The following is a 26,526-nucleotide window of genomic DNA, read 5'->3' on the forward strand; positions in this document are numbered from 1 at the left end:
AATATTATAAGCATTCATAGAATATTCAGATACAAGTTTTCCTAAAACTATTTTTGCGTAAGTTAAGAAGGCAGCTTCAACGAATAAATATACAACGTGATTGGTTATCTGTGTAAAAAGTTTTTACACAAATCTCTAAAGAGGTTTTTTCTTTGAAACTTTTGCATCTATTTCCATTCATTCTGTATAAAGTAATAACTATTAAATAAATTGCGTCAATTATTTTTCCGATTGGAATGAAATAGGCCCATAATTTCTAGCTACACAAAGTCTGCAGGGACAGATAGTAAATCAATTCATTTTCTTCTTTTCAGCCGATAAACGTAGGCATAGGCTTTCCCCAAAGATACCTATGGGATATAAAACAGACGCCACGCCTTGCAGGCGGGTTGGCGATCGCAGTGTAGTTTTATTACGCAGAGGACGCTGCTGTCCATCTTCAGGAAATTTGTTTTTGACATTATTATTTTTCAAAGAAATATTTTAAAAAAAAAAACGTATGGTCTGGAAGTTCATTTCCATTTAATTATAATATATAAGGGGCTGCTGTCAACAGTGGTCTGTACTCGATCGTACATAAAATGAAAATATGATATTTAGGAAATTGCAAGAAGGAAATGGGGAAACATTACAAAGCATTTAAAAGCATCTTAAAAATCTGCCTGTACCAAAGTTTCGACCACAAAACATCTCTAAACCATTTTTTATAAACGATATCAGATTTTTTTAATAAAAATCTGCAAAACAGTATTGTACTACCATTTATAAAATTCAAGGGATAGAGAATGGATTTTAATTCTATCAGCAAATATTTAAATGACAAGAATCCTTGACAATGATGTCGCTTGATTATTTTGTTTTAATTTAGGCTATATCTGACAAAGAGTATATTCATAAATCTGTATTATTAAAATATGTGTTGCTGTGAAATTTCTTACTGCTTCTTATCCACAACTATAACACCTTGCAAAGCAGAATGGAATCAAAAATAGAATAGATTAAAATAAGTGGAAAAGCAGTATGAGTCTTGATAAAAGTTCCAAATGTTGAATAAATGATTTTTTTCTTTATCTTTAAAAAGTTTAAAAAAAATATATACATATGTCCAGCGATAAGCAGTAGTATACATTAATATTTGTCAGTGTTTTATACACTACAATGACAATCTATGTATTTTTTAACGAATACAAACGCATTGATTTACATAACCGAACGAAATTACCCGAGACCTATTTTAATTATCTGTGCTTGGGTATTTCCCAGAAATATCCGAGTTCGTTTTGTTCCACTTTATGCTTAAATTTATTGATGACACTTGTACTTATCTGTGATACCGCTGAATGAAATAATACGTCACGCAATCTGGAGGTACATCAAATAAAACAACCTGAGCGGAGGGCTCCAACAAGCTCATTAATTTATTCATATTTTTCTACATGGATCAGAGATAAGCAGAGCCTAATTTATAAGAAAATAGGATCTAATTGAGTTCCCCAATAATAGAAAAGCTAAGAAAACTCCCACATAAACGTGTTACGATCTAAGAGCCCAATCTGAGTCGTGATTTTGTTTAGTGATTGTTTTTTTATTTTAATTAGTTAACCCTTAATAGCCTAGAGTTTCAATTTTGATACCAATCTTTTAAACCGAATGTTCACATTACTATTAGTTTTTTTTATAGATTGGATGTATGTATTTTACTATTGTATAATATTCTTTTCAACGAAATTAAAAAAAATCTATTTTTCCCTTTATCTAGACCCTCTAACAAACACATTAATATTAAAAAATCACTTTCGTAAATCAGGCTATTAAGGGTTAAGAGCAAGCCTTATCCTCTAAAACTGACCATCAATCATAATCCATTGATTTAAGATCTGGACTAAATGACGGCCAGTCTTCAACTCTGATAAAGTCTGGAATGTTCGTTTTTAGCCATTATTTCTTAAGGTTTCTTCATCATCATCACGACAGCCGATAGAAGCCCTCTGTATGGCACATGCCACCAAACATGGCCACGATCATCGGTCTTGTGCTGCCGGCATCCAGAGACCTCATGTCGTCAATACAAAGGTATATTATTCTCAAGCATCACTTAACAAAATCTTTACACTATAAAGTTATTGTAGTTTTTATATGATGAACTTTTTAAATTTTGTCACTGTTGTCGTTTTCATTCTAAGTCATAAGCCATCCGCAAAGATATCTAAGAGGGGTATACCATATTTAATGTTTAATGGAATCTGGCGTTTACTTGCGGAAGTCCATCCTAAGTAAGAAAAGGACCAATATTTAGCCACTTCCGCACATGCAGTGGTAGTCGTGCAACAAAGTGCACCGCCCGCCAGCCCGCTGATAAATGCGTATGCGGCAAACAATGCGAATTACACAACTGTCACCGTCAAACCACCCAACACGTGTTTCACCCCTCCACGGGGCATCTTCAGGAGTTATGTTACACCGATTAGTGCTAAACACAGAGTGAGCTCAGTCCGTCGCCGCTTGTTATTTATATGCCATAATAAAGTACCATAATCACAGTTAACAGGGTGGTATTATGGTACGCTGAGGACTGTGCTGCTCCATCTTTAGGAAACTTATTTGTAAGTAATGACGATCCTATTAATGCATAAAGTGTGACAAACTAACGACATAGGCGAGATATTTGTCACCGTGTACACGCATCTTTACAATAGGCCGGTGAATATATTAAAGATTAACAATAGAATCATCAACATCGTCCGATACGTAAACGGTTCCGGCCTTCCGGCGCCGCCGCCGCGAACAGCGTGGGCGATCCGAGGTAGGATCAGTATCCTCCCTTAGATTGCCGAGTGGTCCACGCTGCCGTCAACACTTAACTCCTCACTCAGTACACCTCGGCAACACTGACCAGACATGCGCGCTAGTCGTAGGTTCTGCCGACCTTGCTGGTCGGCAGAACCTACGACTAGCGCGCATTGTGACGATTTGTGTCCTCGAGGGCTGGCTGGGTTGCCCCGCTGCCTCTATCCCGTGGCCATTTCCCTCCGTCTTCGACGTCTGTCCACCGAACACTGATACGAGTTCCGACACTCAAACTTTGTAAAGTTTTTAAGTTCATGGACCCCTCCGTTCCGTGAACTCAATTCCGATGAAACTGTAAGAGCCGCAAGACTAACAGCACCAACATCATACAAGACAATAGAATAGAATCATCAAGTAAAGTCTTGATATTAAGATTCGCCATATAACATAATTAATATTTCCTATTATTAATATTCAATCTACAAAATACCCGTTTCCCAATAACTTAAATCATCTCGATACGAGCGTATCTAAATGTTCATTATCACTCGTAGCGACCTTACATAACCTGTTTTGTAAAAACATCTGCTAATGTTGCCATGATATTAAATTTTGCAATGATTTGGAGTATTAACTAAAGTTATATTTTCATTTTTATTTTGCCTTCAAAAATGTTATACATATACCAATTACATATAATAACTTGCCCTTTGATTTTTTTTCAAGAAATTACTTAATAAAGTAGACGGTGAATATTTTTATCAGAAAATCCCATTCGTAGTCCAAAACAACAAAACGTTAAAACATGCCCTTCTTCAACTTCTTCAAATCTCTTCTTGTAGGCACTTGCACCAGGTTACTCCTGGAACACTGTACTTATCTAAGAGCTCAGCGGCCTCTTAAACTGGTAATATTGCCAGTAATATAACGACCGACGTACGTAAACGAGATGTAGGCTAGGCACCCTCTAAACTCTACTTCCACAAACCTGTGGAATTTGTAAATGGCAATCAGGCAATAGACAGAAATAAATATTTAAGAATTGAAAACTTAAGTAAATTCACGGGTCAGTTCCTTGTGAAATTTAAATAATTCAAGCAGCTCCAGGTCTTCCCTAAGTCGTTAATGCCATAAGCCGACTTTATATATGCAAAAACGTTTTCACAATTTTGACATGTCTTCAAAAGTAAATCGCAAAGTTTTAGTCAGTAGTAAACTGACATAAAAATTGACCCAATAATAATGAATTGAACCAATAGAGATTAATAACTCTGTTCACTTATTTTTAAAAAGAAACTTCTTCTACTTCTTCTTCTTCTTCTTCTTCCTTCCCTTTTCCCTTTATTTGGGGTCGGGTCTCCTTATCAATTTGCGCCAGGCCACTCTATCCTGGGTTGTCCCTGCATCAAGTTGAAGGGTTTCCAGTTCCTTTCTGATATTAGACCACCACGTAGCTTTTGGACGCCCTCTCCCTCTTGGGAATTCTGGGAGGCTTAAGGCAGTTTTTACCACGTGGTCATCGGGTTTTCGTTGAATGTGGCCATACCATCTTAATTATTTTTAAAAAGAAGCGCTGTATAATAATGATAATTCTCCTTACTGACTTAAAATTAGGTCCCATATAATGTGTAGGCCTTGGCTCTTTTGTCAACTTACAAACTCTGTTTACAGAATTTGTACAAACGCTTCTAATGGTATTTCTGCACTCTTCGTTGCAAAAATAACTGGGTTAATCCATTGCTGCAGCGGTTTTCACAAACGTTAAATCCATTTTCAAATACGAAGAACTCTTGACGCATTGTTCGAATAACTGAAAATACGTTAACTGTTTTGTTTTTAGTGTAGAGTTATAGAATTATAGAGTGAGAGAAGCAATTGGATTTCTTTTATTTAGGCAATTTTTTAGACTCTGCAACAATTATTACTTCTAACTTATTTAAAAAAAAAAACACTACAACAAAACAATACGTCAATTGTTGTGTTATAGTGTTTTTTTTTTGAAGAAGAATATTGCTGTCTGGGGGATTTTATATGTAACTTATTTATTAAAATATGTATTTATCATATTTATTACATTTAATTGTTCTCACATCCAAAAATTGAATGATTGAGAATATTAAATTAATTTTTTAATTATTTGTTTATCAAATCTAATTAATTTATTAAATACTAATACAAATCTTAACATATTATAATTAATGTTCGTATACATAGAGAAATTTTTAATGAATGTTAAAAAATATTATTTACATGACATAACCTTGGAAAGATATAATTAACTTTGAATTTTCTTAAACATAACTCATTTTATTATAAAGATTGTCATTTTATAAACATAAATATTATATAAATTTTATTCAGGTCAAAATAAACATGTACGTAAATTTGAATTACAGAACAGAGCAAATCGCTTGATGATACATATAAAAAACAAATCGAAAACGTCAACATTTTTTTTTTAATCGCTTAAGGAAAAAGTGCCATTGGACGGGCAAGACAATCAGTCCGTTCGGGTTTCCCGACCTTGTTGCGCGGATTTGTTGTTATAAAATCATTGTAACAATATAAATAAATTTAATTTTAATAAATCGGCAACGAACTATGCGTTTGATAAATGCTCCACGTCAGCCAAAGTTATATATAGTGTAATATTTAAATTAGTGATGTTTAATTGTTAGAGTTGTTATAAATAAAAAAAGTTTTTGTGTAGTGTTTATAAATGGCTAGCACAGGTGTAATTTGGAATGTGTTTTTCCTTATTTTCGGTGAGTATTATTTTAAATCTTATTCGATTGTCTTTTTATTAACATTATGCCTAATATTTGATTTGTAAATTCAATTAAAATTGATTCAGTTTGTGTTCCTGTTTATGTGTCATGACTACTGTAAATGGTCGCCGAAAATTATTGTTTATATTAACACAAAATTAATTCAGTGTTTATAAGATTTAACGTATTACGTATAGATGTCATATCATATATATTATAGTTTATTATATTAAAATTTAAATCATTCTTCCATAATATAGTTGACTTATACGGGAGAAAGATTTAGTATATGTTAATTGTACATAGATTTTATAAATTATTTGTAATTTCCTTTATTTTCTTTTATTAATTTATTTATCTGTCAATCTTAGATTATGTACATTTTTAATGAATATTGAAAATTAGTTTACGTGTAACATACAACTTAAGAAACGTGTTATTTTTAAATATATTTCTTAAATATAATCTACTTTACGTTTCGTTCATATATAGTATAACCTTGAACTTTTTAAACGTATACCTGCTATTTTCAATTAAATAATTGTTGGGATGATTAGACGTAATATCACGATCACAAATTGATGTGTCACAACACATACAACATTGTTATACAGATGATTAATTATAATGATACATATTTCCAATCACCTAGTAAAATAAGTTACATTAATTTATTTTTGTACATGGTGTATGGAATTAATTGGCTTAGCTGTAAACTATGCATTTGAAGCTTTTAAACCTATACACTATCATCCTGTATATAAGGTCAAGATATAATTTATTATCATATGAACTTGTCGTTGGTGTCATCGGTAAATTTTGTTATCGCGTGGCATTAGCGCTAAGCAGTTGTAGCCCAGCGGTACTGGATTTAAACTTGCGCTCCTAGGTTTCGGGTTCATTTCCTGGGAGAGTCCAATAAATAATTTACACTTTGTGCATTAACTATATAGGATTGCCACTGCTTATATACAAGTTTCCAGAAGATTGACAGTAGCATCCTCTTCGTACCATAATACCACACTGCAATTGCCAACCTGCCTGCCTAGCGTGGCGATTATCGTTTATTCCTCCTATAGATATCTTTGAAGTAGACCAATACCTTGCAATTGGCATCTATAGGCTAAAATGACAAGCGGTGTTAGAATACGGAAAAATTGTGGAAATTGGCAGTGTGATATATATTGAATGTAAATAATTCGATAAATATAAAAATGAAACCCTATTCCCGTGGTTACGACATAAGTTAAATACTGTACCGATTTCAATTACCTTTATATATTTATTGGTACAGGTGGAAAAGAAATTTCTTATAGAATAAAATATTGCACAGAAATTTGAAAGATTTTTGAAAATATAATTAGTTTAAGCAGTGGTAAGCCAGCGGTAGAAGACTGAAACTTGCGATCGTAGCTTACAGGTTGGATTCTGGGGACACAATTCTTTATAATTTTTAATGGAATCTGGCGTTATTTTGCGGAAGTTCATCCTAAGTAAGAAAAGGACTAATGTTTAGCCACTTCCGCACATGCAGTGGAGTCAAGTCTAGACTCTGTGTTTGGCACTAATCGGTATAACATAACTCCTGAAGATGCCCCGTGAAGGGGTGAAACACGTGTTGAGTGATTTAACGGTGGTAGTTGTGTGATTCGCATTGTTTGCCGCATGCGCATTTATCAGCGGGCGGTGCACTTTGTTGCACGACTACCACTGCATATGCGAAAGTGGCTAAATATTGGTCCTTTTCTTACTTTTAAAATTCACATTTTGTGCATTATTTATATAGGATCGCCACTGCCTTCTAACAAGTTTCCAGAGAATGGGCAGCAGCGTCTTTGCTTACCATAATACCACACAACGATTGCTTACTCGCCTACCAAGTGGGGTGATTATGACATATCCCACAACTGGGCATCTATGAGCAAAAACGATGATTTAAAAATGTCATAGAAACATGATTTTAATAACCTGTTTTTGATTACGTAAGAACTATGAAGATGTTTCTCTATATTATTGCTACTCTTTTTGTGGCTTACACCAAACGAGTTTTTAGACCTATATGGCACCGTAACCGATAAGGAATATTGAAAAAAAATATTATGTTGAATAAAATTAGCGGTAGACCACAGCTGGAAGACGATAATTCATTCTTCATATAACCCCGATCTTGCACCCGATTTCAATCAGTTTCTATCTCTTCATAATTCCTCAGGAAATGTCAGGTGAACATCTAGAGACGACTGCCAAAACTACTTCATTTTTTGATCAGAGGTCCCAATTTGTACAGCACCTAAACATCTAACCTAAAAGATACCGAAGAGTTGTCGGAGAAAATGGTATCTATGTACTAAAGATAAATTTTAAAGAATTATACTTTGAAAAAACATGTTTCTTATATAATGCGAAAATACTTTTACTCCAACCCATTATACACTACTGTGATCAAGAAGTAAGGTGAAATTGTCATCTAAAACTTCCGGACATGAGTAAGGCGGGTAAATTTGTTTTCTGGGTTGGACTGTTTATATTTGACGAACGCCTGTTTGTCAAAATATTGAATTATTTCAGAGTTACACGTGTTTTTGTCAAATGTTTCTATTTTTGTCATGATTGGTCCCAAAATCGCTTAATTTTTTGGAAAAAAAGGCGTCAAAAACTCGGCTGCTATCATTCCGCGCCCACCGTATTCGCCTGACTTGACTTTGTAGAACTTCTGGCTATCCAGAAAAAATATCCAATTCAAAAGGGCGATTTAAGAACGTGGACCGTTTTATCACGATTAAGGAGATAAAAAAACAAATTGAAGAATGTCTTGAAAGCTATACCGGAAAGAGGCTATTCAGACTGTTTCGACGACTAAAAAATGCATTGACAATAGTGCATTCTATCAGACGGGAATTACTTTGAAAGGGATGAAATTGATTTAGAAGAATAAATAAAGAACTTTCATTTTATAAAAAAATTCAACTTACTTTTTGATCTATGTATTATATTACGCTAAGATGTTTTATGTTTTAATGTCATTTAAAACATGCTTGTTCTTAATAAAGCAGAATATACATATATATTATAGAACAGTGAAAATCGTATTTTCAGCCTATAAACGCCCACTGCAAGGTATAGGCCTACTTCAAAAATATCCATGGGCAGGTGTAAAATAATCGCCACGCTTGGCAGGCAGGTTGGCTATCGCACGTGCCTATCCTTTAGAAACTTATTTGTGAGCGGTAACTATCCTATATAATTAAGACACAAATTGTGAATTATATAAGATTATACCGGGAAACGAACTTGCGAACTATGATAGCAAGTCGCAGTACTCCACCCATGGGCTACTACTGCTCATAGTAAAGAATGATCTTCCATTAATGTATTCCTTCTTCCAACGTAAACTAACGATGTTCTATAATGACATAAGCACCAAATGAAAAACGAATACATAAATGCATATTCTATTTAGTCTTGTTAAACTTACAACAAAAAGGTCATTTTATTACATGAAAAAAAAAAAAACTTAAGGGGACTTCATGTATCTCTTAAAATATAAGTCCCCTAAATTATATTAGAACTAATGTAAATATTTGCCACATTGTTATAAAATTATAATTGCGACGATTAGCTAATTAACTAATGAATAATTATTATATATCTTTAGCCTGCACGTTCCGGATTGACAAGTCCATAATTTACTAGGAATAAAAAAAAATGCTTTTGAATTTGGAATCTGTCATACGTCCATCGGCTTATTTTCGCGCCTAGTTATTTTTTGTATATATACGCATATCGCGGCTGGCAGAGGAAAACCTCCTGAATTTCTTTTTTCTCTCTATCTGGAGTATATTAAACACACTATTGGCTATTTTTATTGGCCCACGTATGGACAAACGCAGTGTGGGACGTTCGCAAACAAAGTGGACAGACGACCTTGTCGAAAGATGCTGTATGCAAGTCGCATGAAGTGTGTAACTATTTTAATTATTATTGAATAATTCTATTTGCTTATTATTATTATAATTAAACGATTTAAACTTTTGTGTGTATTTTATCGATAGCTTCGCTTTAAAATGTTAAAAAAAAACCAAAAGCTATAAATTAGCTATAGCTCTGCTAAAGTCCGAACGTGTGACACCGTCATTACAGACGTCATACTTCAATGATTTCACACATACGGATTGAATCAACACTGGGAATACTTTTCCCTGGTCATTACGGGTTATCCCCTAGTATAAGGAAATTTAATTATTACATTACCATCTGGAGTGTCTATTTATGCTTAAAAATATTAACACTGTAACGTAAATGTAACATCAAAATCTTTTTAAATTTTTTTCTTCAGTAATTTGAATCTTGCTTCGAAAATATTTCAAAAGTATACGTTTTCATTTCGACCACAGGACGTTCAATGCTGACATAGGTCTATCCTCGGAATTTACATTAAGATCCATAGGAAACTATGTATATCCAGCATCTTAAAATTCAAATAATTTGAAATATCTTTATTCAAGTAGGCATTTACAGGTATTTTTAAATCGTCAATTACTTTAACATTAAATGCAGTAAGTTACCACCGACTCGGAATACTGATCTATTAAGAAGATCCAGTCAGAAACTCAACAATTGCTTTTTGACTTGATTTTTTTTTCTATACCTTGTGGTTGGAATCTCACGCTGCGTTTGCTGTCTGGTCTCTATTCAAGAACCTTAAGACTTTAACGGCCATCTGTTCTGCATGCTATGAGATTTACCTTAAACCTACTTAACACGTATAAAAATCTAATAAACCTATTTGTGCCTAATAAATAATTATTATCTGATTTAATAATAATTACGAAGTCATTATCTATGTAATCAGGTTTTTACGTCGGTACTTTCCGCATTTGATTGAGACAATACTGTTTAGATATACCTTCTATTTAGTTCTAAGAAACGGTTGGGAAATTAGTAGCGAGGGATTTTTATATGAGTACGTTGATATGCAAAGTTTTATTATTAATAATTTAGGTTAGTATCTACTTTATATTTTTACTATAGTGCTGCCGAAACCGCAGTACTGCGTTATAGGAATAGCTGTAAGGTGAAAGTCGAGGTAGATCGCACAGGCTCTCGAGAGATGATCTCGTCTTTTGGCTTTGATGCTGATATCAGGCTAGTGGCTTTCAACAACGAAGAAAGTTTCAAAACCAAGTGAAATTACTGCCAAGTGCTAGTTAATTATGATTTAAAACCCCAGATTTTAGAGCTAAAGTGGTATCGATACCATTGTACCACGTCCAGAATTGCGGCGAGGTGGGCACCGACTCCCGACTGATGGAACTCCAACCGGTATTCCCCTTCTTCTTCTTCTATCTAGCAGCCTAGTCCTTTAGTGATAATTTAGTTTGGTTTCAACAGCTTATAATAAAAATATCATATAAGTAAAAGCATGGCAACTTGGAAATGTCAAGATCGATCAAAAATAAATCTTATTATAACACATAGAAATGTGTGAAACTTGCTTTGTCGACTCATTTACATGGTCCATATTTTAATGTATACATCAAGCGTTGTTAGATTTCATTTAAAAAGAGCAATTGTTGAGTTTAGACTGGCATTCCGAGATTACTACTTATAATAATTGACGATTCAAAAATGCGTGTAAATGTGTATTTTGATTAAAATATTTTGAATTTTTATATTATTTACTTCCTAACACACTTTGTTAGTCCTCAAATATTTAGTGGCTAAAGTATAAAGTAGTTTTAATTTACTCTAGTTTGTAAGTGAAAATATATGTTTTTACTATTTGACGCTTTAAGTATCTTCCTTGTGCCTTTATGATCAAACAGTTCGTAGTTTTATGCTTATTACTACATTTGGCAATTAATGTATATTTATATGGATAACTGGTTTGGTAACATATGGCGATCAAACCAGTGTATAACGTCATCAATATAAAACGAGAGACAGTTTTATTTCTTGATTAATATCACACGCCACGGATGTTGCCATGTCACGGAGAATTATTAACAATAATACATGTAGCAAGTATAAGTTAATGACTTATTAAGTTGAGGGGAATTACTGAGCTATCGATAAACAACTCATACAGCCTTTATGCGCGCGAGGTTTTTATTGGAGCTTTTATCATTGTCATCATCTCAGCCGAAAGAAGTCCACTGTAAAGCAAGGGCTCATCATTTATTCCTGTCTCCAAGTTGGGGCAGAGGGCGTCCACAGTACGTCGCGATTCCGAACGGTTTAGATCTTCGCGCTTTACTTCGCTTCACATCATTCCAACTGCCTTCACTTCAGCAGTGATCGTCTGCCGGTAGGTTTGCTTTGGGCGGCTACATCTTCGCTTTCCTTGAGGATTGTATTTAGGGCTTACCTCGGTATGTGATGAGGGTCCCATCAGAGCATGTGGCCTATCCAGTTTCATTTGCGACGTTTGATCTGCTGGTCAATCGGCATCTCACGGAGACTTTCTCAGTATATACCGAGAGTATATCGAAGAGTTGTTAACAAAGACTTGGAGTCGACGCGAGATATCTTTGGTGACCTTCCATGACTCGCATCTATATAGCAACACGGTTTTCACATTGGACCGGAGTATTTTGAGCTTAACTCTCCTAGTCAGTTTCAATGATTGCCATACAGAACGGAGCTGTGCGAAGGCTGCGTTTACCTTGGCGATTCTCAAAGCGATGTCCTCTTTCGTACCTCCTGGTCCGATACTACGCAACTGAGGTATTTGAATGTGTGGACTCTCCACTCCCTCTGTGCCAAAACATAGGCTAATCTGAAACATTGCCAAGAGTTTTGTTCTGGTCTTATCAAGTGACTTCCCGCGATCTTGACTATGTTATTGGTCTACCTAGTTGGAGGCCTACCCTCGTCGTGATCACCGGCTTGTAGTCTCCTCTTTAACCTTTTGATCCCAACGTCTATCGGTTGCACGAACAATGTGCCACTGTCATTTCAGACGAACAATTCTTCGAGCTATATCGGTAGCTTTGGCTCTTCTATGAATGTTCCCATTTATATTCATTTGATTTAGCAGCGATGCTCCGAGCATAGCCCAGGTGTTGATGTAATAAACAATATTTTTTATACCATAAAGTAATAAACCGAGTAACTTTGTTCTATTAACAATAAAAGCGTTCCTGACTCTTCCGTCATTTCTCCCAGCGCTTACGCGTTTTGAAGTGATATAATGCCACTGAAACTGCTGTGCCGTACCTTAGGAAAGAGTGGTGAGAAGGGTGTCGGAACGGTGCGGACGATACTTCCTCAGCCTCAGCAAGGCGCAGTATAGAGACACTTGACGCATTATTTTCTCTGAAGTCAGAATGGTACAGAGTTGAGTTGAGCAGGCGGTGTGTGAATGTCGTCAAAGAAGAATAATTCAGAAGATATGTGATGTTATATTTTATATTATATACGTAATACATACAAAAACTATTATCTAATAAACACGTAATTACATCAAATTACCACTAAAAGAATTTGAAAGTTCTTTTTAAGCAAAAAACGATAACGTTTCTCTTACCGAAAGGTAGTTTAGTTTATTCAAAATTTAGACAGTGTTCCAATTGGAATAAACTAAATAATAAATGACCGAAAAAAATGAACAATACTTCCTTTTGTTTCTTCGTTCTTTCTATCTTTTACTATTTGTTAGAAAAAACAAATAGTAAAAGATTATTTGTCGATCGTGAGATTTCTACCAAAAATGCCAGTAGAGGACGGATACTTGCGACCATAGGTCGCAGATTCGATTCCCAGGATACAAACTTATATGATTCACACACTGTGCATTAATTACGAGTATATAGGATTGCCTACCACTGCATTCAAATAAATTTACAGAGGATGGTCAGCAGTGTCGTCTATGTACCGTAATAACACATAAGGATCGCCAACCCGCTTGCCAAGCATAGCGATTGTGTTATATCCCCCTAGATATCTCTGGGAGACGCTCATGCCATGCAGTGGGCGTCTGTGGGCTAAAAAGACGACGACGAACGGTATTCTCTCAGGGAGTGGTCAAGTGATTGCGAGTTTAGCGTTCATGTAAAAACGCTCCTCGATATCCACCACTACTATTACAATAACTTATAAATCAGGATGAGCAACCTTTTTAATCATGGTACAAATTTAAATTTTGAAGGTAGGCTGTATATAATATAACATTAACATTAAAATGAAACAATTAAAAAAAAAAAAACAAAGTTTTTCTACAAATTTAATACAAAAACTCACGCTGTCGAATCCCGTGCGTATAACATGTTTGAGAAAATCGCTGTGCGAGTAACTCGTGGCATATTATATGTAATTATTAAACATTATTTTGGTTTAGTGTACGATCACTTTATTTTAATAAATATTTTAAAATTATATTGATGGGAGAAAGTCGATACAATAAATTCAATTTTCGAAATGCATAAACATGTTTAAAGCGCCGCAAGTGGGCCGCGTGTTGTTTATCCCTGTTTTAAATTATTGTTGCGAGTTAGAATTTTAATTCGATGTCAGTGATACAGTCGCTGGTACTGTGTTCGGTTTCAAAATGTAAATAAATGATATATAACTATGAAAACACTTTATAATTACATAACCATTGTCTCTGAAAACACTTTATCACAACCACCTCGATCACACCTCAATTTCTTCGCTATTAAAAAGTAAGAAATACGTTGACGTCTGGTCTCTGACCGCCACGGTACACTATGATAAGCAGAAACGTCTTGTATCTTTATATTATAAGTTGATAGAGAATATTAACTTTTGTTGGGATACAATGTGATTTTTTTTGTTTCAGCGACTGCACCCGCCTTCACAGCCGTGGTGAGGAACCAGACGTATTCCTGCGGGTAATTCTTTCATATTGCAATCAAGTATTTAATTAATTTAAATTTTTAATTATCAAATAAACTAACTTCACACTTGCCTTTAATATGTGAGTATTGTCTTGTATGAATAAACATTAATTCAAGCTCAAATACTGCTGGGATGTTAGGGTTCTGGAAAGAAGAACAAAGATCGGTATAAGATGGTGCAAGGCCAACAGAAGACCTGGTACAGGTTGTCGGAAAAAGATGAATGAAGGCCGCTTGTAATCGGTCATATTAAAAATTTATGAGATAGACCTATGTCCGGCGGTGACACTGTCCTGCTGTTGAGGACAGTGTCTCCGCTGATGATGACGATGATGATGATGATGGTGAACAAAAATAATATTTTTATCCTGAATTGATTTTTTTTTGTTTTATTCACCTCTACATTTAAATATATATTTCGCTGTTTAAGAAAGTGGACGCTGACAGTTTAAAACTAGACGCCAAGAACGACAAGACGACTTACTAGAATTACATTACTTTTAACTTTGAATAAATAATTAAGAAAAGGACCAATATTTAGCCACTTCTGCACATGCAGTGGTAGTCGTGCAACAAAGTGCACCGCTCGCCAGCCCGCTGATAAATTCGCATGCGGCAAACAATGCGAATTACACAACTGCCACCGTTAAATCACTCAACACGTGTTTTACCCCTTCACGGGGCATCTGCAGGAGATATGTTACACCGATTAGTGCCAAACACAGAGTTTGACTCTGTGTTTGGCACTGCATGTGCTGAAGTGGCTAAATATTGGTCTTTTTCTTACTTAGGATGGACTTCCGCACAATTACGCCTGATTCCATTAAATATTAAATAAATAATACCTTAACTACCAGGCTGCTATAACCTGGTGGTGGTCTTCGAGTTACGATTCGAGGTCGCAGATTCGATGGAAATGGTTAAATCGTGATGAGAACTACTGTCACCAACACATCCATCAAATTTTAAGGAATTATATGAAGAAGTAAAATAAACGTGTGTAATTTTTAACAATAATATATACATTTTGTACATATCAATGTACTTTCTGTTTTTTTTTAATACGTTTTCAATCACAACTCGCAAAATATTACAAATTAAAAAAAATGTCTCGGAATTTTTTTCAAACTTGGCCACACCTGTTATAGTACAATACAATGTTTATCATCTCTCTATCAAGTGTAAGGATTACGTAAGAAAAATAATGTTTATTTAATAGGTTTTCAATAAAAATATTCGCGATGAAGTATATTTTCTTATATTACTTATTTTAATAAGTTTTATATTGGCATAACATTGATTTACAAATCGAATTATAATTTTAAATAAAAAATAGTTGTTGTATATCTCGAAACGCTTTTCAGTGTCGAAATCGATTTCTATAGATGAATCGATGTATTCGCTTCACATTTTTGTCGTCGCGGTCAAGCTGTGAACTTGTCACGGCAAGTCCTATCATCTCTGTTGGTATCCTGTCATAGCTATAGCCATTCACGTAAATGCGTCTTGACTCTTTGATAGAAAGTAGATGAGGAATAATCCTAGTTCTTCACTTATTTCTTCATTTTTAAACGGTTTTATTTAGTTCGACCCGTACAGAATTTGTTTATTTAGGTCAAAATTAGAAATTGAAATTTAAGCACCTTTCCGTTGTCAGATTGATCCGAAATTTGGTACACACATTTAATTTAGATGACAATACAATATAATAAAATCAATAACATTATAAATCTAAGATGGCCGCCGATACAAAATGGCGGATTACATATTTTTCCTTAACCCCCTCAATTTGGATATCAAATGAAAGGGCTACACTAGTAAAGCACGATTATTAGGTCAAAATTTAAAATTCAATATGGACGCCGTTCCAATATGGAGGACTAGGCACATATTTTTCCACAACCACCACGATATGGGTATCAAAAAACCGTTTAACTTAAAAGTTTTTTAAATGTATTTATGTCATGGACTCAATACTTTGAATCATTCATGTACGTCATGAGAAGAATGTAAGAATTGCGAAATTTGATAGAAATCGTTCCGTCACTGACCGTTACCGCCTCCAGTGCACGGCGGGGCGTGGCTACACATTTTGTTTTCCACGAGAAAAAACCTAACCGTGCCTGACGGACATGGTATGGTACGTTGCTGTGGGTAGATTTCTTTAGGCATTATTAATGATAAACGGATTTTCGAGAATAATACATCCATTTCCCTGTGATATATTTTTACCGATTTTTATTTACGCTCTTACAGTTTTTTTTGCTTCAAAATTACAAAATTAAATATGCTGCCTCCACACTTATGAGTGCTGTATGCGAAAATCTATATTCGATGGTTATTGAGCCCTGTTAGCCGTTCCGGATCTTGCAGCTTCGGTAATAAAGAAAAATCTTCTGTCGTAGATTTTTCTTAAATCGTAAAACTTAACGTCTTGTAAAGGATACGTGAGATCGAATGCCGGCTAGGCAAAAAGATAGAGGAGGCAACACTTGCCTCCAACTCTTTAGGAAAGTTGCACAATACGCAATAGACAGGAACAAAATATAGGTGGATAAAACATTGTAAAGTTATTAAAATAGATTCATTGATATTAAAAAAAAAAACGTAAAATAAATCTGTGAAAAATTGATGCACACGAGAAAATAATTAAACCAATTAAAACTGTGATACTGTAATAGAAATGGATAACTGAAGTGTTTGAGGATGTACGAAAGGAATGGAATGATTGAGAAAGGAAGATGAAACTGTAGAATGATAGAAGGAGGAAAAAAAGATATTGTGTACTATGGAAGACGAGAACGAAAATAAAAATTCAAGTGAAAAAATTATTAAGAAATACAAAACACTGTTCCCAATTAAATAGGGGGTGGAAGGGGAGGTCCCCAATAGCGGGGGCCGCAAAAAAAAGGATACGTGATACTTACTCGGTTGCCGGTTAACACGTTCACTGCGGCTTGAGGTCGATTCAGCCTCATGGTAGACTTTGCACTGGTGCGGCGCTTAAAACTCGTGTTTTCATTCTAGTGCGGCGGCTGTTTACACTCAACCGTATGCGGTATGTCAAAGACAAATATAGCTTTCTTTATGTCTGCGAAGCATTGACTCAATATTGTAAAAAAATATTGATGAACATGAGGCAGAAAAGGCCTCAACCGCACTACTAGGAAGTTCAGCTTGAGGCTGATTCGACCTCAGCCGCACCAGCTGAAAGTTCTTCAAAATTGGGCCCGCAGTGAACGTGTTAAGAGATGTGTCGTATACTAGACAAGTGACAGAAGGAACTATAGCAACACTTTTGTCATTGATTTGAAAAAATCAGCCAGTTATTCGAGGGTGTTTGAACGCCATGGATTGTGAATTGATTTAGAAGTCACATATTCTTCATTTCAGCACGGGTGAGTTGGCATGTGGCGACGGTAGCTGCGTGGCAGCTGCCCAGATATGCGACGGCGTTCCCGACTGTCTGGACCACAGCGACGAAGACCTGTGCACGGGAGTCTCCAGCTCGTGAGTATTAGCTGTTTAATGATCTGGACCCATGTGGTACTTCAGCCTCCTTTTCTCCCTCCTGTAGGCTTGTATCTACCACAGTATAAGTTATATACAATCGCACAATCCGCTAGCCCCAACATGCGATATTATTTCTTTTTTTATTATTGGCCACCGCTATTGGGGGCCTCTCGTACCCCCTATCTTTTGTGGGACAGGGACTTTTTGGGCAAATTTATTTAATTTTTCACAAAATTTATTATTATTTTCTTTCTCTTCTTTCATACTTCACATTGTCTTTCGGTCTATTCTTTCATTTCACAATTCTACTTTCTTTCCCTTTTGCTCTGTATCACCTTTCATTCATTCCTCATTTCTTTTTACATTTTTTAAAATTACATTGTTATTTTATATCACATTTTTATTACTTAGATTCTATAATTATTTTATATCACAGCGCGGCATTATTTTAGCGAAAGCTGCCTTTGAACAACTATCGCCGCACCATGCCATTAACAAGCCGCGACTGTCGGAACCTTTTAGAACATTATTCCAGCGGGTGTAGCCATGAAACTTTACCAATACAAGCCTTTATCAATTCTTTTAAGTGTGAAATTGGTTCACGTACACGTGTTTATTTCAGTAAAGGTAACATGTCTATATTTTAAGACCCATATGCGTACAGTCAATAATGTTAAAAAAAAAACCATAACGACAGAGAAATATTAATGAAATTACAAAATGAAAATCAACGACAACAAAATTAAAATATTTATAGAAGTAAGGTCTGTCTAAATATTTTTAATATATTAATTCAATTAAGCCTTTTATATTTTTATTTTCAGACAGCTTTCACTAACGTATCCCTACGCGAGGTCGAAAAGGCAAGCAACGAGCAATTGTAGGTAAGAAATATTTTATAAATAAGAAAAATGTGTTACGTACCTTAGGACCAATAGTATATCGAAATGTTTCATCACATGTTATAAGAGGTTGTGATGAAATGATAGCTAGGATAGGAACCGCTTGCATCACGTATCCAGGTAATGTATATGTATGTATATGTCAAATGTATAAATAATTCTACTATAGATTTCCAATAAGATGGGTTGAAAGCGGCTTGCATCCGGCATCTTCTTTATAATCCTTTAAATATACCTCGGACTTGCTAATGAGGCTCGAATGATACAAACATTGAAAATCTGCGAATACTAGGATCAATAATTCTTAAGATATCTTATCTTAGAACTAAAAGCCACAGAGGATTATAAATCGTACCGTCATTGGTAAAAGAAGACTGTCTGTCCAATGCTCAACAAATTTAGGGTATCTAGTAGAACATTTAAATTTTTAAACATGATTATTTCAATGGGTAATTACGATACATGACGTTGAAGTCACTGATCGTGCAGATTTTCCAACCAAGATGTTGCAGTGGCAGAATGACTATCGCGGGTTCGATGTCAAGGCATTTTTAACACGTTGAACGCCATGGCGGACACCATGTGTCCGACAGCATACTGTCCCCTGGGGCCACACCATTAAATCGAAAATCGTCAAAAAATCGCCAAGGTGTTTTTTTGGAAATATTGTCAGTAAAACTCTTAAAAATAATGGGCGACTTACGGAAACAGCGATTTACCCATTATTTTTCTGCGGGACCGCGCGGGTCACATGCCTTGGTAAAAACAGTCGAAACACTGTCCGTTGGCTCCCTAGAGGCTTCTCAAGTGATCGAGGGCATGCAGACACATGGTGTCCGACGCGGCCTCTTGGACCCAACATGATGGCAGTCACAAGGTGTCCGTCGCGGCCCACTGAACTAAACATAGTTTTTCAGGCTGGCGTTCAACGTGTTAAGAATAATAATTCTTATATTACCGCTCGTTGTATATAAGTACACTAGTATATTATTAGATAGTTCATTATAAAGCTAATATATTATTACTAGCTTCAATATGTCAGTCCAACATAACGTTGGGTTCACAAAAGAATTGTGTGACAACATCAGACCTATCTGTTCCTAAAAATATCGTATACGTAATTAAATTACCATTATGGTATTGCATAAATTAATTTTAACAATTACCGAACAGAAGTTTAAATCATGCGCACGCGCAAGGAAGTTGTTGACAATGTGCTGATATTCAGTTACGTGTTCGAAATGCAATCTTGTGGAAGTCTATAACAGCTGCGAGATTCATGATCTAGTTTACCAACTTGTGGTGGACATTAGTTCCATCACCTACACGGCCTTGTCATCATCATGTCAGGCTATAGACGCTCACTGCAAAGCACAGGCCTACCCTAAAGATCACCGCGATTGCCGGTCTTGCGGTGCCCGCATGGAGCGACTTTCTGTGACCCTGACAATGTAGTCGGTACATCTAGTAGGAGGTGTTGTCGTCTCTTAAGGACCTTTCAGTCCAAAAATAAAAGAAATACGTTTTTCATCATGTTTATACTGTTTATATCTTACATCTTCAGAAAGAACCAGTGGCAATGTCGAGATCGCACCTGTATCAGCTTCGACGGGAAATGTGACGGTATTGTCGATTGCCCAGACGGAAGCGACGAAACATATCCTCTCTGCAGAAAAGAGAAGTAAGTATCTTAAATATGAATCAAAGACTGACGTCAGAAAGAAGGCTTTTATGTTTTTTTTCTTGTTCCTTTACTAAGTGGGTTAGCGACATTTTAACAGGTTTTAATAATTTTTTCAGTTATAATTTTTTATTGCATAATTTTTTCTTCACATTTTCTTTCATATTTTACTATATTATCCATTATAAAACAATACAACTCTTCCACACATCGCTTATAATATCAGAAATAAAATAGTAAATATAATACAATATTTATTCTTTAATGTTAAATTTATTTATATTTATTGTATCTTATTCTGTATTTATTTATTTCTACAATTTAAAAAAATTACTTTCTCTTACGTTTTACAATTCACATTATAACATATTTATTTCGTTTCAATATTCATCTTAATTTTCTCCTGTTTTTTACTTAATTTTTGACATTCTTGTCAGTGACTTCCTTCAAGACTCATCATAGGGGCGAAGCAACCAATGGTTAACTCGACTTTTAACTCTATTTCATACTCCGATCATAGTCTTTTAAATACAGCCCAGCGGTAGAGGAGCGGTCCTTTTATGTCTTCAGAGATCAATGAAGAAGTTTGGTGCATCATTGCCGACATTACTCAAGAGGTGTTCAAAATATGTGTTTACTCTACAATTATTAGAAGGACCGGAAAGTAAAGTCGTTTCTGTCGAAATATTTTACAGAAAAACCGATTGGTTTTTACCGCTCCGGCATTGAAAATTTGTATACTAAACGGTAAAAGGTTGTTGATAACGAAGGTGAATATATTGTTGATTAGAAATAAAAAACTTGTTAAAAATGTAGTCATATGAATTTAACTTAAGAAAGCGACATTACTTTTTGGTCCCCCTAATACTTGAAAGCTGCCATGCTGACGTATAGAACGAATTTAAAGAAGTCCACCGATGGACATAGAGCTCTCCCATAGATTTCAGATAGAACCAGTAGGAATCGGCACACATCCACCGACTCTATATCAGGAGAGACGAATTGAAGTTATTGCGATTTAAATTGTCCAGAAACCTTGCAACAACTTTGTAAATACATTTTAAATTGTTTGCTATCGTCATGAACAAATTATTAGTCTAATCCACGAAATAACCAGCTAAAACCCATGTGCTTTATAAAAACCTAAGCATGAATACCAAATGCGAAATTTACCATTTCCAGGTGCCAGTACAACTGGTTCAGATGCACGTACGGGGCGTGCGTTGACGGTACAGCACCCTGCAACGGTATCCAGGAGTGTGCCGACAACTCTGACGAACTTCTCCCACGCTGCAGGAATGAGACAGATGAGATACAGTAAGTCATCTGCTTTTTCTTGTTCATTCATCACCATCATGTCATCTGATAGACGTTTATTGTAAGGCATCGGCCTTGTGCTATTTACATCCAGGAAATTTCCGCGATCTGAAGTATATGGTTGGTCCACCTTGTGGAGGTTTATCCACGCCTTATATACCGGTTCATGGTCACCACTCAAAAGTCAGTTTGTTGCTGAAGTGATGCCCCACCCACTGCCACTTCAGACGATCAATTCTTCAAGATACGTCGGTGACCTTGGGTCATCTGCGGAGATCCACAACAATATACGGCTTTAATGTACCTCTCTGCATACTGTTTCAATGCACGTCTCTGATGTTGCTCCGGAAAGAAGCAGCTTATCACAACACCGCCATTTTTTTAAGATAGTGCTATTTATAAAATGATTAAACTGATATCAGAATGTGTATTTTTTATAATAATTTTACATATATTATTAACAAAAAAATTATGGTTGTACAAAATCACCAAACTGCACACACTGTTTGCGAAAATAGGCGCCCTCATAAACTAATATTATTAAAATTATGATGCATGCAAATGTTTTTTGGACCATGTAGATATATTATAAATAAAAGTTTTTACTCATTTACAGGATACAACAATATTTATTAGTAAATAAAAAATGCCTCTTACGTCTGAGATTACCACAAAGGCTTCATTTCTTAAGATTTTTTTTTTGTTAAATATAACTAAAATGATATCCTACTTCGCGTCATGGTTATGTTCCAAAAAAACTCGACGCAAATTGAATTGAGATTTTCAACAGCAAATCATGTAAAATAAATCGATATTAAAATTGCGTTGATTTTTAGTTATAAAGAAAATCCCCGAGTTTTGAAAGCATGGGCGCTATGAGAAACAAAATGTTGCAAACTTTTAGAAAAAAAAGACGCAATCTCAAAAATCTGACGACATATGAAAATTAGGTCTAATAAAAGAGCGACTCAACTTCGAAAATACGCAAAACGAAACGACGCAAAGCAGTGTGTTGGCGTATAGTGAAATATTTTTATATATGTGTATTATTGTATAGTGAAAACAAAACACTGGTTACAAATTCACATTCAAAATATGTTTAGGCGAACATTTACAGACACTTTTGAATCGTAAATTATTTTAACATTATTAGAAATTTAACAAAATTTAATGTATACAATTTCAGAGGTCGATTTAAATGTCTAAATGGAGACATGATCCCCGCGGCTAACCACTGCGATGGAGTCGTGGACTGCGCTGATGGGTCTGACGAGACGGTGAGAGCTTGCGCAGCGAAGACCTGCCCCTCTTACCTGTTCCAGTGCGCATATGGAGCCTGCGTGGATCAGGGCTCTGACTGCAATGGGGTAAGCAATGTTCATTTACCCTTTATATAATTGAAATAATCCAATCTAATGAAACTGTTAGTAGCAAGCCCGAGCAAAGGCTCCCCAGGGAGTTCTCTAACTTTTGCAAGCTCTCTTGCTCTTGCAAGTTGCAAGCCTGGAGGCCTCTCTGAGTGATAACAGCGTAATGTAGACCTCCATAACGACCTCAAACTCCTGACGGTCCAAGAATTCTTTATGGCCTGCACAGATACTTTGAGTCGGCCTCTTCCCACCCAAACCCTCTCATGGCGAGTGCTCGTTATTCTCCCCGTAACTCAGTAAAGGCCAAGAGACGTCCCAAACATGTATTTATCATGCCCATCACAGGGTTTCCACAGAACACCACACTCGCTGCAGACACTCACAACACAACACCAGCAACCACTGTACCTACGGCATCCCGCACTGAACACCGCGTAATACAACGTAATACAACAGAACCAAATGCTACACACTACACCACAACACCCGTTTTTAGGGGGCGGCCACCCACTCCCTAACCACGAGCAACGTGGGCGAACCGAGGTTGGATTCGGATCCATCCTCGGCTCGCCTAAGGTCCACGCTGCCGTCCCAAGCCGCATATAGACAACATCAACACTACACAGCTCTCCTCGGGTAGAGCGGTTTACTACGTGCGAATAACTTAGTACATCTGGAACGCACCCGTCTAGATTTGTTAATTTTTAAGTTGAACCCTGAACTTTGGATTTAAAACATAATATTTGCCAAGGAATCAATTCAATTGAACTAACTATACTGTATTGTGTGGCGCAATACACAAGGCTCCATTTCGTACAGTGGAATATCTCAACGGCAGACATTAAGAAGACAAACTCTTTAAAAAATTAAATACCCATATGTGTCAATTTTTTTTAATATAACTAACAAAACATAAATCTGCCACCAAATACACATATAGTATAGTAAGACAACTTTAATATTAAAATTCAAAAATCATCTGTAAAAGAGTTTGCTATGTTAATCCAAAAATTTTGCTTAAAATCAACTCGACTTCTTATCAGTGATCAAACATCTATACTTTAACATGTATTTTTTCAGATACAAGAATGCGCCGACAATTCGGACGAGTCAGACGAACTGTGTAACAGAATTTCATCAGTTACCACCTCCACAACAGCGCAGTGAGTGTCTTTATCACATCTTCCAGGGTCATGGAAACCAAATTGTTTACGGCTAGATAAATTGAAAACATGGACACATCACCTGATGGTTCATCAGCATGTCAGCTTAAAGACGCCCTCTGCAAGGCATGTATATGCCTCCATCACCTGATGGTTCATCATCATGGCAGCCTATAAACGCCCTCTGCAAGGCATATGTCTCCACAAACAACCCCGTATACAGCGATTTCTTGCAATCTTGACTATGTCGCCGATCGCCCGGCTATCCAGGTCGCTTCTACCGACTCGTAGTAGCGACTCAGGAATCTTTACACCCCAGCCAGATGAACAGCCTATAAACGCCTTCTACAAGGCATATGTCTCCACAAACAACCCCATATACGATTTCTTGCAACCTTGACTATGTCGCCGATCGCACGGCTATCCAAGTCGCTTCTACCGACTCGTAAATTTAAATTGAGATTTTTTTAGATTTGATTATAGCTAAAGACATTGTATGACAGCCGAAGTCAGATCAGTCACCGTATAGAGAGTCCAAAGATCGATATAAGAGTTATTCGGCTTCTTCTTCATCATTTTAGTACAAGAAGGCCCACAACTGGACATAAGCCTCCTACAAAAATTTCTAACAAGATCCTTAATAAGCAGCTTGCACCTAGCGCCTTCTCTTCTTTTTTCCTTCTTTCCACTTATAAGGTCTGTTCTTTTAGGCTGACGTCAAATACTGCGTTTGACGGTCCTTTAGTCTCCCGAGACTACTATACACTGCTACTACAAGTTAATGTTAAATCGCTGGACTATTTCGGTCACTTTCGTACATGTATGTAACTCAAAATCCCGAGCATGTTTCGTTAAATAACTTCGAGTTTTTCTAGTAATCGTAGAATAATTATTATCGCGAGTCTATCTCCTATTAATAATATACTCCGCTAAGGGAAGATGGAATTATGTAATGGTAGAAGGAAGAAAAAAAGATATTGTGAACTATGAAAGACGAGGACGAAAATAAAAAATTCATTTGAAAAAATTGTTAAGAAATAAAAAACCCTGTTCCTAACAAAATAGGGGTGGAAGGAGAGGTCCCAATAGCGGAGGCCTCATTAAAAAAATATATACCCTGCTCTTTATGAAGAGCTACCGGGATTTTGAAAAACGAAATCAAAATTCACACCAGTGCTATTTATATTATATATATAGAGACAAAATAGAAAATTGTTGTATTTATTATTCAAGTTAAAAACACTGAACTGTCTACATAAGGTGAATTTCTGTATTATTGAGCTTTGCCTCTGATCGTCGGAAAATGCAGGATGCAGGTTCCTTCCAAACGGTGTTATAGGAGGTCTATGGAAAAGGCATATGCCCAGCAGTGGACATCCTACGGCTGATATGATGATCACCTCGCGCCTCATTCTTTAAAGTATTTATCTAAATATTTCAAGTCATCATCATCATCATCAAGTTACTTCCATCTGGCAGTTGGCACAGATTACTTGACCTTGGTTATTTTTCATGACAAGACTGCATCGTTCAAAATCAAACAGTCTATTACATAGTTCCTGTGTATATTGTCTTATTGTAATTCTATGTCTAATTTAGTTTTACTTTAACTTATACTTTCAGATGATGATGTTCTGCACATCTATTATCAAGTCCTAGACTAGTTTTAAGATTTGTTGTAATTTGTGGGCTTTGTCATGAAATTTCTTTTATTGGTTCCTTGTAAAGATCTCCTCTTTGACCGTGGATCTAAGATCAATTGTAATTACAGACCACAAACTGGGAACTGTGTGCTACCACCGTACCCGGATCATGGTGGATATACGGTGCAAGGCGCTCCTGCTGCGTCTCCTGGACAACGCTACAAGAGCGCTTCCCTGACGGTCACTTGTAACCCTGGATACGGATTGAACGGCAACGATTCCGTGCTCTGCTTTGACGGCTTCTGGGTTTCTCCTATTCCTAATTGTATTCGTAAGTATCGGGTTACAAATATTAATCATTATCGTCATTTCAATTGTAAAAAGTCCACTTCTGGACATATGCTCTTTTAAATTTAGAAAAAGATTCCAATTACTTTAAAAGCTAAAAGAGTCGATCCCTTAGGTCATGAAAAATTCAGTGAAATATATTTTTTGATCATTTTCAGAAATCCCTATAATCCCGT

General features: G+C 35.9%; 1 protein-coding gene across 1 annotated transcript in view; it reads left to right on the top strand.

Annotated features, from left to right (window-relative positions):
• The first annotated feature begins 5,305 nt into the window (after window positions 1-5,305).
• The window catches only part of LOC137926399 (modular serine protease-like), a 41,338-nt gene continuing 20,117 nt past the window's right edge, over window positions 5,306-26,526 (top strand). Inside the window, exons 1-9 of the mRNA XM_068770001.1 lie at window positions 5,306-5,552; window positions 14,356-14,407; window positions 17,807-17,923; window positions 18,751-18,810; window positions 20,393-20,509; window positions 21,692-21,826; window positions 23,013-23,193; window positions 24,277-24,359; window positions 26,131-26,333. Of these exons, the coding sequence (XP_068626102.1) occupies window positions 5,507-5,552; window positions 14,356-14,407; window positions 17,807-17,923; window positions 18,751-18,810; window positions 20,393-20,509; window positions 21,692-21,826; window positions 23,013-23,193; window positions 24,277-24,359; window positions 26,131-26,333 (994 nt within the window). The 5' untranslated portion in view covers window positions 5,306-5,506. The remainder of the gene's footprint in view (window positions 5,553-14,355; window positions 14,408-17,806; window positions 17,924-18,750; window positions 18,811-20,392; window positions 20,510-21,691; window positions 21,827-23,012; window positions 23,194-24,276; window positions 24,360-26,130; window positions 26,334-26,526) is intronic.

This window comes from Battus philenor, unplaced genomic scaffold (assembly GCF_028537555.1).
Source record: "Battus philenor isolate CCGP_79_NKW_IND1 unplaced genomic scaffold, ilBatPhil1.0.hap1 SCAF_29, whole genome shotgun sequence".
NCBI lineage: Eukaryota > Metazoa > Arthropoda > Insecta > Lepidoptera > Papilionidae > Battus > Battus philenor.